General features: G+C 31.7%; 2 protein-coding genes and 1 non-coding gene across 3 annotated transcripts; all 3 read right to left on the bottom strand.

The window, feature by feature from the left end:
- Positions 1-380: 380 nt before the first annotated feature.
- Positions 381-1,401, bottom strand: LOC101219972. The gene is made up of 3 exons (XM_011660190.2): positions 1,192-1,401; positions 828-964; positions 381-720 (listed from the first exon to the last, which is right to left on the bottom strand). The coding sequence occupies exons 1-3, from the start codon at positions 1,380-1,382 to the stop codon at positions 650-652; spliced, it is 399 nt and encodes a 132-aa protein (XP_011658492.1). The 5' UTR covers positions 1,383-1,401; the 3' UTR covers positions 381-649.
- A 209-nt stretch (positions 1,402-1,610) lies between these two features.
- TRNAY-GUA lies at positions 1,611-1,699 on the bottom strand. Its single transcript is given in 2 exon segments — positions 1,611-1,646; positions 1,663-1,699. It is a non-coding gene; the product is annotated as a tRNA-Tyr (tRNA).
- Positions 1,700-3,860: 2,161 nt separating this feature from the next.
- Positions 3,861-6,330, bottom strand: LOC101218550 (SCARECROW-LIKE protein 7). Its single transcript, XM_004143459.3, has 2 exons — positions 6,062-6,330; positions 3,861-5,930 (listed from the first exon to the last, which is right to left on the bottom strand). Exon 2 carries the CDS (start codon positions 5,908-5,910, stop codon positions 4,081-4,083), a length of 1,830 nt encoding a protein of 609 aa, XP_004143507.1. The 5' UTR covers positions 5,911-5,930; positions 6,062-6,330; the 3' UTR covers positions 3,861-4,080.
- Between the last annotated feature and the right edge of the window lie 7,242 nt (positions 6,331-13,572).

The raw sequence follows: 13,572 nt of genomic DNA, 5'->3' as shown, positions 1-13,572 counted from the left end.
TTATTAGGTTGATTACGTTATTTTGTTACGATTGTATCGAACTTTATTTTGTAATTCCAATTTACCGTTCACAAACTCAAGTGATTTTTAAATAGTGTTTGTTAGGTTTGTTCATATTTAATATTTTAATCAAATTTATTTTCCCTAGGCAAGTCTATTTATTTAAATTTAAATCGATTAATGAGTGAACATTATACAAAATATAAAAATGTTATCCAAAAGTTTTCAAGATTACCCCCACCTACATATAATATAAGAGATGAGTTCCATGTACATAAATATACGGTCCGACTTTTAAGGCATCATCTTTAGAGAGAATGAGAAGAAACATCCTACAGATCTATAGCGCGCTATTCAACTATCGATCATTTCATTTATTATTGTGATTGAACGTTGTTTCTCATATATTCATATGATGCAAATGTCAAAATTACCATGAAAAGGATACATCCTCACTATATGAAGAAAATACCCAATAATATACAACAGGTGAAAGTGAGACCATCTTTAGTTACCACGTGAACTAAATAGTGACAAATAACGAACCTAAATTCCCAGAAAACGATATATCCAACAAAAAGATGAGAAACCAAACACTCGACGACATTGAGCTACCAACCCAACAAACAGCAATATATTGTAGAGCAGTTCAATTTGCATGAGCTTGATGGCGTGACTTCTCCTTCTCTTTCACTTCGCTCCCCTGGCTTTTATCATATTCTTCAATCACACCATCAAAACAACAATATACCAATTAAAATCATTTAACTATTAAATCATGCACACATTTACTTTTTCCTTTTAAGGATGTGTATGTGTTTAATTACCATGTTGATTGACTGGTTTTTTATTCATGTGTTCGTCATCGTCAATTGACTGATATTTCCCTCCATAAGTTCCTCCAAATCCTTCTTCCTCGCTTCGGGTCGCATACCCTTCTCCGAATGAATCACACATTATATCTCTGTTTTCACACATTAACCCATTTCATATGAAAGAAACAAAACAAAAAATAAAGTCCCATTCTGACAATCATTTTGTTTTCAAGATTTTCATATTTTGTTGTCTGTTTCTTTTGTTTTGAAAACTAAAACATATTTTTATTTAATAGTTGGTTTAAATATTTATATAAATTAAAAAAAAAAAACATAAACATTAACCAAAATAATCAACAAAATGGAGTCTACTAACCCAGTCTCCTTGGTTTTGTTCTGAGAGTCATCCATTTCTTCGCACTTTGGATTCCGATCAGGTGCAGTGGCAAAACTAATCGCTTGACGGGATGGAAGTTCAGGCGAGCTTATACGGCGAAGCTTCGGCGGAAGAGGTGATGTGAGCACAATCGGCGGTGGAGTACGGCCGAATCTGATTGCGTTTATCATATTTGCTTTTGGAAATTGAGTTTACGAATTCTTTTATATGAACTAATTAAAGTCAGATATTCTTCTACGTGACAGTGAAAAACTTCGTAAACTTGCCACGTGGAAACAATTCGACATGTGTACGCTTTCTACAAAGTTGGAATCTTACGTGGTGTTGACATAGCAAAACTCTATTGCACCCTAATTTGAACGTGACACGTGGTCACATTCAAAAAGACGCAAAAAAAATCCGACCTGCCGGATTCGAACCAGCGACCTAAGGATATCTGAGAGTTCCTCACTACAGTCCTCCGCTCTACCAACTGAGCTAAGGTCGGTTTTGATTAATAAGACTAATTTGTTCTTAATTAAACTTAATACTGCTTTGTCCTCTTTGAACTATTTTTTAATGTTTGTGAGAAATTTGTTTGACTGTTTATTTAAGAAAATTACGCTTCGATATCTTTCTATCCTTTAAGCCAATAATTAGAAACAATATATATAAATATAAACTTCAAATATCAAAAACCAAATAGATATAGAAGTGATTTTTAGAAGGTGCAAAATACAAATCAGTTTTAATTGTGAGGTAAAAAGTGTAAAATAATTGGTTTTATTTTTCATTCCAAAGACAGGATGTTTTCTTTCACCAAACACTTAAAGGAAATAATAATAGTGTAGCTCATAACCTTCATCGGGTTGCTACTGTTCACTACCATTTGTTCTATCTTCTCAATTGGAAAATGTTGTTTTTTGGCATCGGCTTGTTTGCCTAGTGGTTTTCTTCCTCTCTCTTCTTTTAATTGTATAAAGTTTTGAATTTGGAGGTTTCTTTGTAATATTATCCTCTGAATCTCACCAAAAAAATATACATAGCGTACTGTAGAATTAAGACCATCGATAGACTGCAGAAGCCAGTAGCATGATATGTTGCTATGTCAACTGAACTTTTCCCTAACAATGTATGCTTTTATTTCATAATTTGTAACAAGAGAAAATTATTCATAATACATATACAAGATTTTTAGATATCATATGGATATTTTTGAAAAAGTAATAAAAACAATTAACTATTATTGTTATTCTTACTTGTGTTTTGAATTTAAAATGATGGAAGGCATAAATTGAAATCCTCATATTCAAGTATCCACTTTAAGGCGTGACCAAAAAAGAAAAAAACTTGAAAAAACGGACCACAGCTCCATACTTTTGAATACCGTCGACTACAACAACGTGTCTCCCTAGAACAGGCATTTTTTAAGTAGAAAAAAAAAATGTAACTTAATGAAAAACAATATTTTTCAATTAGCGTCGTCGGTGTGATTGCCAGTCGTTGGGATGCGTATTTCATGAGACTGATTGCAATTGATTTGCCACTTTTAAATTTAACCATTAAATCATGAAAAAAATAACTAATCAAACTAACATAAAATAAATAAAACATAATAGAAAGAAAATTATTCTGAACGTTCATAAAAAAAGATGAGCGTACCCAAAAGTCTTACCTCAAACACTTCCATTCGGAAGGAACAGAAGTGATTAGAAAACAATCTTAAGTTTTATTTTTTATGTTTGGCAAAATAGAGTATTAGTAAATCTATCAAAATTTCTCTTAAAACACAGGGTCATTTAATATAATCTCATTTTTAATTAATTCTTTTTTAAATTTTAATTATAAATTTATGTGATATGTATAAATTTGTAAATAAGGTTTTTGGTACAATATTTTTCAAATAAGTTGAATGCAAACTCTTTTATTAAAATGATAACATATTGATTACTTTTAAGAAAATAAATTAAATTTACTTTCCTAAATACTTAACAATTAATCTTAGACGTTATTTAAAAATTATAGACGACAAAACTATTAATTTTAGTAGATTTATTTTAATTATTATAAGAATCCATTGCACCTAAATCTATCACCCACCCAATGTAACATGAGCATTATAATTAATAAAAAAAATACTCTTACTGGTTCAAAATTTAGAATATTATCTTTCACCTTAGAATACAATCTTCTTAGGAAGTCTATATGGAAATGAAAAGAAAACAAAGTTTTATCAGCAAATCATTCTGAGCTGTTGTTTCGTTTTTCCATTTGTTGTTAAGGTCAAAATTACAAAAAAAATTAAGGTATGGTCATTAAAGAAAACAGATTAGAAAAAGACAAAATTACATTTCCAAAGGCAATATTTTGAAACATATAGGGAGAAAAAGAAAAGCATTTTTATGAAATGTATGTGTACCCGACTGTTTCCCAAAACCCCCCTATATATCATCTTTTTTCTTTTTTGCCCCTAAAATTAGATATATTCGGGGGTCGAAAAAGGACATCCGAGCAAAACTAATTGAAAGAAAAAGAGGACCCATATAAGAAAACATAATTGAAAAGGCAAGAGGCGGTTACTACCGGACAGTCGGTGCAAATGAGGACATATAACTTATGGGTTTGCTTACACAGATCTCAGGAAACAAACAAAAACCCAATCAATCTCATTTTTTCCATTTAACTCCAATCATTTTTCTTTACTAATTAAAAATTCGTGTTTAGGAAATTAAAATTAGCACCAAAATTAAGATCATCAATGGGCGGTATGTGATTCTTAAATCTTAATGTCATTTTTTTTTTTACAGAACAGAAGATGGAACAACCAAAAAAAAAATTATAATTATGTAATAAACAAATACGGTACCTGAAGCTTCGAAGCTGTTGCTTTCAACGCCATGAAGAAACTGTAATGATTGGGACTTCGTTCCATGCCAATGAGAGAAACCCAGGTGAGGATTCCATTAATGAGTACTCAGAGCTATAATCGTACTTCCATAAAAGGATTTTAGCTTGGCTTTTTGCGTAATGGCTCAGATTTACTGATTCAAATCCTGAATTTTCCATTAACTTTTTCCATTCTTCTTTGTCTTCCATTCGTTCGGTTTTCGATCCTGGTGATGATTCCGGTCCGACCAGTCCGCCGATTTGCCGGCCGAGTAATAGCTTTTCTAAGTGAAGCCGTTCGTTTGAGTCGCGAGGTAGTTTTGGGTCAAGTGATTCGAACACGGCTGAGTAATGTCTGAGTGCGTTCTTGAACCGGTTTAAGAAACCGACCCGGTTTAGGCTTGCTTCGTATTCGCCGAGGGTTACGATTTTAGGGTTCAGTGATTTGGCTAGTTGCAGAACGTTGAGAACGGCGCGGGGAGTTTCGTCCAGGAGGTTGTACAATTGAAGCATGAAATTCACGGCGAGGGTTTCATGGGTGTCTATTTGGAAGGATGATTCGTTCAGTTCTTCGATTGGAGTGAGAATTGGATCGAATTCGAAGTTAAGTTCCAGAAGCTTTGCGAACTCGGCTAGTCGGTTACCTGTCGCGAACAACCCCGTCGCTGGACAGCTTCCAAGCATTGGAGCTGGAATGCCGGAGATCCGGATTCCGGTTGGTTTTCCGGTGGACCGGGTTGCAAGAGCTTGTAGAAGCGCCGCCCATTGAACTCCCTGAGCAATTCCGAAGTCGATTATGTGAATCTTGCTTGCGTTTTCTGTACTCTCGAGGATAGCTTGATTTGCAGTCAAATGGGCGAATTTGGAGTAAGGGCAAGCGTCGTTGAGAGCTTTGTAAGAGAGAGTGAAATCGTCGGAAGTGGATTCACAAGAAATCAAACGACTATCCGATGGAAGTGATAATCTCCGGCAAAGGGCATCCATAAAGTAAAAGGCCACCCTCTCGGTCGGATCTCCATGCTCTGATGATGATTCCTTAAGCTTAATCAACGTTTGAGCCGCTCGATCTGGCTCCGATTCAGAAATTCGAGCACATTCAATTAGGGTTTTAAGTAGTGGCGGAGTCGATTCAGTGTCTGCAGAGCTCGAAGAACCGCCGTTATCTTCACTCTTGAGAACAGCAAGGGGAGGATTGGGGATTTGAGTGTCCTTAACCACTGCCGATGGAGTTGCCGGGGGAATCCCCGTCCACGAAACCACGGGCGGTTCAACGGCGGGTTCACTTTTGGGCGGGTCAGGGAAAATGACTCTGTTAAGATCAGAGGGTGAAGAACAGGGGATAGGGAGGCGACTTGGACAGGGTACAAAGGGATCGGCAGCGTAGAAAGCAAAATCCGAATTAGATTGCCACGCGTCACATCCAGAAGGAAGATTAGAGCTATCCGTTGAATCTCCACCAGCCATTAGACTCTCCATCCACTCGTCAGAGTCGAACTCTGCAGCAGCACCGCCGTCGAAATCAGAAAATCTAAAAGCAGGAGAATGGTGCTCCAAATTCGGAAACTGAAAGCTCGTTTCTCCACCGTCGACCACTCTCTGAACCTGAAACGGATCAGGAAATCCAGCTCCAGTAAGCCCAAACCCCAAATCTGGAGCCCCAGATAAAGCATGATTCGAGGCGCTCCATGGGTTGAGACCGAAAGTACAGGGTCCCGTAAGCTGCTGTGGCTGGTGCTGTGGGTGCTGCTGCTGCTGCTCCTGTTGCTGCTTCTGCTTCATGACTTGCTGAGCAATCGCCATAAGATTGCCACTATCGGCACACATATTCGCCATTTTCCGGCCAAAACAAAAATCTACAGTCACACCATCCCCCAAACATGCAACCAAAAAAAACGAAAGAGAAAAAAAAAAGGTCAGCGACTCCGACTCACTAGAAAGTTAAAATCAAACTCCCAGCAAATACATCAAGTAAAAGAATACATACAGAAATGGAACTCGCCGGTAGTGAACAGATCACGGCGGCGAGGTCGTCGGTGAAGCTGTTTAAGCAAAGAGAACTGAGAACAGAGTGAGAGTGAGAGTGAGAGAAAGAGAGAGAGAGAGAGGTAGCTCAGAGATAGATTAGAAGAAGAAATTGAAAAAGAAAAAAAAAAGAAAGAAAGAAAGTTTTTCCCCCCGAGGGAGCTAGAGTAGAGAAGAGAGTGGGCCCAGTAGGCTAAGAGAAGAAAGGAAATGAATATTAAAGGGAAATAGTCAGAAGAGAGTTTGAATAATGGGGAGGGGAGGACGTGGCAGGTGGGGCCCAGTGGGGATCTGACGAGACCGGATGAAGGGAGTCCACGTGGATGGGGAGGTGGAGTGGCTCCCGCTCAATGCGGGGAAACTGACAAGGAGAAGTGGGGACCAGAGAGGGAAAATCAGAGTGACACGTCAAAATTGTTTTTTAAATAAAAAAAAAAAAAAGGAAAGAAAAGAGTAGCCTCGAGGGCGCCGTCGGATGACGCAAAGGTGGTCAGAAGATCGTGTCCGTCCAAAACTTGAAAGAGTGAAAGGAGAGGAGCGGACTTCAGTGGGGCTGTGTATTGCAAACAAGGGGGAGTAAGGAGATTGGGGATTGGTAGTGCTGTGGTTGTCAGTTTAATTGCTATGCAACCACAGATGTGTCACCTAAACTCACCGTTTCACGTGAACCCTTTCTCCACTTTCCCTATTTTACTATTATACTTCTTCTAACACTTCTACACCATTTAATTCACAATAATATATAATAATATTTATGTTCTACACTTCCACAACGTTGAGTTTCTATTAAGATTAAGTTTCTAGGTTCTTGTGAAAACACATGATCTCAAGAGAAGAAGAAGATTTATATATTTGTTCTTTTTTTATAAATGTGAAAAAATAAACACGTATAACTTTTGAATAAATGTACAAACTTTCCTATTAGTAAGTTGAGTTCTTTTACTTAGGTCAAATCACAGTTTTCAAATTTGTTCAAATTCTAATAAAATCATAAACTTAGTCTCTAATATAGTTTTTGAACTTTTATGGCAAGTCAACAGCAATATACTTGACATGCATGAATGCATCCATTTTTGTACAATATGCAAAAGAAACAAAATAAAATGTTGTATAAAGAGGTAAGAAGAACTTATATTAGGATGCAAAAACACATAAATATACTAAGGATTTCTGTGTCAATATTTTATTATGACATGAGTTTTTTGTATTTTTATAGATTAAATTATATTATCACATATTTGAAAGCGTAAGTTTCAATAGATATAATATTCTATTACTTGTATACTTTTTTATTTATATATTTATATTTTAGTTGTTGATGTGAGATATTGTTTAAAATCTTAATAACATACTAATAAAAGTAAACAAAAATTGTGAGTTCTCTACTTTTAAATTTTGTTATTATTGTTGCTAATCCTTAGCTAATTTTGATTTTGTATGTATAGATTTAAAGTTGAAAGAGAAAGAGGAGATGTGTTGGTAGAAAAATGTGGATAGAAATTGACAAATGAGTCCTACCATATTGACCAAATTGATTAATTTAATGGTTTTGTTTCAACTAAATCATGTGGCTTTACTTAAAAATTAATGTATTTTTATTATTGTTTGTGGGGAGGCAAACTTTTTAGGTTGTGGTGAAGGGGTGATTAGGGGTAAAGGCTATGGTAAAAAAGGAGAATGGAAAGGTAAAACAATGAGAAGAAGAAGGGGAGGCAAAGTGAATGCTTTAATAAAAACAATTAGAACACTGTTCTTTTTCAACGGTTGATGACCTCACTTTCACTACCCACTTTTGCCTTTCAAGTTTAAATTAAGTCTTTGCAAGGACCCCAAAAACAACCACTTGTCTACTTATCTATAGCTCCATGAAAGGGGAAAAAAAAAGCAAAAGAAAGGAGGAGGTAATCACTTTTTTGTTCGATCATTGCATGAACTACGATCAAATAAGTTTTCAGATTCATTTGTTTTGGTTTACAAATTTTAAAATGAACACTTTAAAGTTGAAACTTGAATCAGGTTTGAATTTAAGGATTTATAGTAAAAATTATCCTTTTAAAAAAAAAAAAAAAAACATTCAATTATTTAAACTTTAAACTTTTATATTTCAGTATTATTTTGATCTCAATAGATTTTCATCTTACCTTTATTTTGCACCTTTTTTCCATTTTTTTTCATCAAGATTTCTATATTTACATAGAAGTTAAATGGAATTATTTATAGGAAAAAACAAGTATACAAGCTTGAAAAGTTACTATTTTATCATTGAGTTCATTTATTAATTAGTCACATTCTCCAACTTCTTATAAGCTACCTAATTAATTATATAAAAAACAACCTAATATAACAAGAATGAGTAAACTTAATAAAAAAAAAGAAGTTCAATTTGGTCAAATGAAACTTTATTTAGTTAACCAATTAATTGGATTAGCTAAGGGCGGTATGTCAAACATGACATAATTGATTGATATAAGTCATTATATAGTGATTGTAACATGATCAATAATACAAGTTGGTTAATACATATCACTATCTATCACATTTTACTCGATTCGTCAGATTTTATCGCATGCTTCAAAATATAATGTATTATCAATGTTTTTATATCTAATAAAATCATGTTCGAAGCAAACTTGACACAAATAACTATTGTTGAGAAAAACTTTAATCGATTAATTAAATTAGAGATTGTCCAACTATATGATTTTGTAGTACATCATCACTACAACCATATATATCATTTATTCATTCACTTCTACTTCTAAGACTTTACATGACAAATGCTTATTAAACGTAAACGTTATATATGTTATATCAACCATGAATATGTTCATCCTAGCCTTGGCATGCAAACCCTAATAAATACTCGTCTTCATTGCCTTTGTTATGTTATTTCCTAGTCCTATCATGAATATAGACAATCTAGCTATTACAAACTATTTTCACAAAGTAACAAAAACCCTCCATTAGCTAAAGTCAATGTGATTTATTATTTCTTTGGGTAGATATCCATCCAAAGACGACAAGACATCTCTACTCTACAATTTTGATTGTACATATTAGCTAGTCATGTCAATGTCAAGACACAAGTCATCAACTTCTCTTTAAAAAAAAAAATGGACTTCTAATGTCTTCATCTAACGACTCATTTTTCATTCCTCCCACACCATGTGAAATTACAAGTCTCAATTCTTTTAGAAGGTTTTTGGGCTATGTAATGTATAGAGTTTGAGTTGTATCGTAATATAATCTAAAATGCATGTTTGAATTAAGTGTTTTGAGTCCAAATCGTAATGTTAAACTCATTTCGTTCGTAGTTTTCAATTAAACTCTATTTTTTATCATTTTAACTTTTTACAATTTCACTTTGTTCTACTCTCAATTCAACACATGCATTCCAATTTTTGATTATTCTCAATAACCCTAATTACATTATAACTCTCTAAACACTCCCACGTTATAATACGTTTCAAGTTTCCAACTTCATCTTTTTTAAGTTTAGGTTTAATTATTTTATTTGAACATCCAATTTCTACCCTTATTATTCTAAACTTATGAAATTCGGATTTTTGAAAAATTGAAAATGTTATTGCAACCATCGTGATTTCATGATATTTCCTAATAGAAGATTTTTGTAATTACACATTTTTCTTTATTTGGGTGGGGTTGTACTTCTTTCAATAATAAAAAAGTTGCATAGTTACTTGTATACAGAACATTAAATATTGTCAGCCATACCAATTAGGTAATTAAAATAGATAGTTCACTGTCAAGAAAAGATGTGTGTGTATATATATATATATATGAAGTAAAAATAAAAAATGTAAATGTGATAAAATTAGAAAAAGAAAAAGGTGGGATTGGAAATTCCATAAAACAATGAAATGAATTTAGAGAGTTGAGAGAAAAATCAATCAAATCCAACCGTTAAAAACGTATAGCATAGATGGATTAGACTAAACACCAATATAATGAAAGCAATCAATTCAAAGCTTTTCTTTTCTTCCTTAATTTGAGAAGGGAAAAGGGGATGAGATCATGAGATGATGGGTTGATTGGGTTCCCACTCTCCACTCTCCTTTTCTTTCTCTCACCCATCCTTTCATACTTTTCCCCAACCTCAAACTTCATTTACTTTCCCAAAATTCATTTATCTTATTTCAATTCTATTTTATTAACCTTTTTAATAACACTACAATTAGCAAATGATGTCATAAATAATACTATTAATAAACAAATATTACTTTGAATTTTGTAAAAAAAAATTAACTACTATATTACATTTTGGTAGCATTTATTTCATTTCATTTCATTTTAATCGCTGCTTTTTTTATGGTCTAGTTCAGTCCAATACATTTGTGGCAATCATATCAAACTTTGACAATTAATAGTGTTTTTCTTAATTATTATTGAAAATAGATTCTATCAATATATTTATTAAATTTTTATAATAGACACCGACTCTTCTTGAATGAAATTAATGATAAATTAACATTATTAAGTAATATTTAAGTCTACATCACTCTAACTCTAACCCAATGTACTCAAAATTTAAAAAATTTAAAGGAATGTGATTCAAATCTTTCTCTAATTTGTATTTGAAATAAATGATTTTTATTTAAATTTATTTAAAGTATTTGTAATAAAGTGAATTGATATTTAAAACAAGAACAAATGGTAATATAGTTTTGTGTTTACAAAATTCAATAAATAAATAACTAATTAAACGTTTGATTATTTAAAAATTGTAAATTAAATACATCACTCTGAAGAGTTCTTTTGAAATGTAACAAAAATATTTTAAAAATATAATAAAATTTTAAAAGTTATCAAAGGAAAGAAATTGATGAAATTAATCAATGATATAGATAGACTATAATATAATCTTATTGTTTTTTTTGCTATATTTTATAGATTTTGAATGTTCTTCAATATATCATCGATTGATTTTTGTAGATAAAATTAAGATTTTCGAGATTGAAACACACGCATTAACGAGAAACACCCCAATTTTTTTATAGAAAATAAAAGTAAAATGACAAATCATTACTTGGGTTTCATTTGATTATTATATGATACAAATAATAACAGCAAACATATGAATATCAATTTTAATTATATATGCCAATATGAACATCACTTGGTTGGAATAAATTTGTATTATCGAAACAAATCTTAAATTTATAGTTTCTCAAGTTAATTTGTATTGAGATAGGTTCAGTAATTAGAAGAATTGGACGTAAAGAAAATGTAAAATGAAAATATGTCTAAAACACTTGTAATCAAAGAATAAAATTACGTTTTTAGTGTCTAAATCTTAATTAAAGAATATGTACATTTAATCATTTAGGTTTGAAATCAATTAACCATAAAATTTAATTTATAAATCATATATCTATTTTTAGTATTTTATGTATATATATATAGTTCTCTTTCCTCTTTCTACAATAAATTATTGAAAATATTTATAAATATAGTAAACGATTGGTAATTTGTTGAAATTGAAAAGTCTATTTATGTTGATAAATGGGTATAATCTAAATGTTTATCATTGTTTCTTGGTGACATACACTGAAATTGTATTATATTTGCAAATGTTTCGCTAATGTTTTAAAACACACGCAATGAAAATATATATTGAATTTGGACCGACATTTACTACAAAAGCAAGTAAAAATTGTAGAATTTGATGGTGACAAAGAAGTAAGAAGCTAAAAGTATGGAAAACAAAAAAACAACTGATATTTGAAAAAAGAAAGGAATAAAACAAATTTGTTGTATTTTGTAAACCAACTCTATACTCATCCGAAATTCTCACTCGTAGCATTGGCTACAGATTTGTGGAGATAACTAATGGGATGTTTTGAGTTAGGGAAGCTTCGTAATTGTTCTTGTTAATTCAAAAAATTAACAAAAAGAAAAAAGAAAAAGAGCAATACCGAAGGTTGAAGGAAAGGAGAGGAGAGATCCGAAGAGAGAGGATGCAACATCATTTGAAAATAACATTACAGTATATTTTTATCGGACTGATTTATTAGGGGATCGCTATTATATTTTCGATTTTTGTATTTTGATATTAATTTTGAAGTGTTAGATTATAATATATATTAAATAATATTTTATTGTTATAAAATTATGTATTTGGTAGAGTGATTATACCATTTCAAAACTTCAAGGTTTTGAGTTTTGATTCGAATATTATCTCCTACAATTATTTTTTCTTATATAGCGTACTCTAGGTATGATTTCTAGATCTACTGCTGCTTAGAAACTAAAACGAATGTTCAAAGGTTAGAGAGTAAACGTGTAATTTGTGCGTTTTTATTCTTAAAGTGAATGGGTGGGAGTAAGAAAGAAAGAAAGAAAGAAAGAGAAAAGGATGGAAATGGGAGAAGACATATATGTGTTGCGTAGTGTACGGATGGTGTGTCCCATGATGGCGATGTTTGTGGTTTGTGTCCACTTGACAACGACACCACACTCTAATTCCATCTTTTCTATATCTCTTTTTATTTTGGGAATCCAACGGTGCAGAAAGGGGGATGTAAGTTCCAATGCAACGCACACCGCTTGTTCTTCCAGATCACTATTTATACCTTAAAATTAATATTTGGGGGTTTTCCTCCTGCATCGACCAAACTACACTTTACACTTTAGACTACACCCCAATATTAACATTAAATATTAAACACTTTAAATATTTCTACATATATATATATATATATATATACAATATGCCAATTACTACTGCACGTTTGGGTCCAACAGTGGAGTGGAGTGAGCTCTTGTAATTTGCTTCTTGGTTTAGGTTATGTTTAGTTTTAGTCCATAGTTAAACATTAATATTTTAAAAAACCCACATACTCTAAAAATTTTAAAAGTGTTTCCATAAAAATAAAATTTTGAATTATAATAACTTTTTTAAGATACACTTTCTCGTTCTACTATTTATTTATTTTGGATTTTTTTTCTAAATTATTGCTGTTGTGATTATTACTGTTTATATATTATTTCTCTTTTATATATATATATATATATATATATATAAAAATAAATGTTTTCTTCTTCATTTTAGGAGATATTCTTCATATTGGAAGATAGTGCTTGTGTGTGTATATATAAAATATATATCCAAGAAACTTCACGTACATGCATTTATTGTACTAATATATATAGGGAGAGCTGAACAAGTAAATTAGACCATATTTTTGTTCAAAATAATAGCTTATTAGATTGGAAGTAATTAAGTATATTTATTTAGGTTATATTTGTAGGAATCCTAATTTAATTTATTAACATATTAATTATTTTTTATTCAATATTAAAAAAAGAAAAAAGAAAAAGAGCAAATGGCTAAATTTCAAATTTGCAATTACTCTTTTGAAATATGATTGAGTAAATTAGCATTTTTAAATTTAATAATTGAATTAATTATTACTTAATTAGAATTGATTTAGTTCATTATGGCTTCAACAA

This window comes from Cucumis sativus, chromosome 6 (genome assembly GCF_000004075.3).
Source record: "Cucumis sativus cultivar 9930 chromosome 6, Cucumber_9930_V3, whole genome shotgun sequence".
NCBI lineage: Eukaryota > Viridiplantae > Streptophyta > Magnoliopsida > Cucurbitales > Cucurbitaceae > Cucumis > Cucumis sativus.
This window is presented reverse-complemented; position numbering and strand designations above follow the sequence as displayed.

Bases quoted from the DNA above. Each gene is read 5' to 3' on its own strand.
- LOC101219972 (XM_011660190.2), bottom strand. From the start codon at position 1,382: ATGATAAACGCAATCAGATTCGGCCGTACTCCACCGCCGATTGTGCTC. The intron at 965-1,191 runs GTTAGTAGACTC...GTGTGAAAACAG, and splicing joins AACAAAACCAAGGAGACTGG to AGATATAATGTGTGATTCAT. The intron at 721-827 runs GTAATTAAACAC...GTGTGATTGAAG, and splicing joins AAAACCAGTCAATCAACATG to AATATGATAAAAGCCAGGGG.
- LOC101218550 (XM_004143459.3), bottom strand. From the start codon at position 5,910: ATGGCGAATATGTGTGCCGATAGTGGCAATCTTATGGCGATTGCTCAG.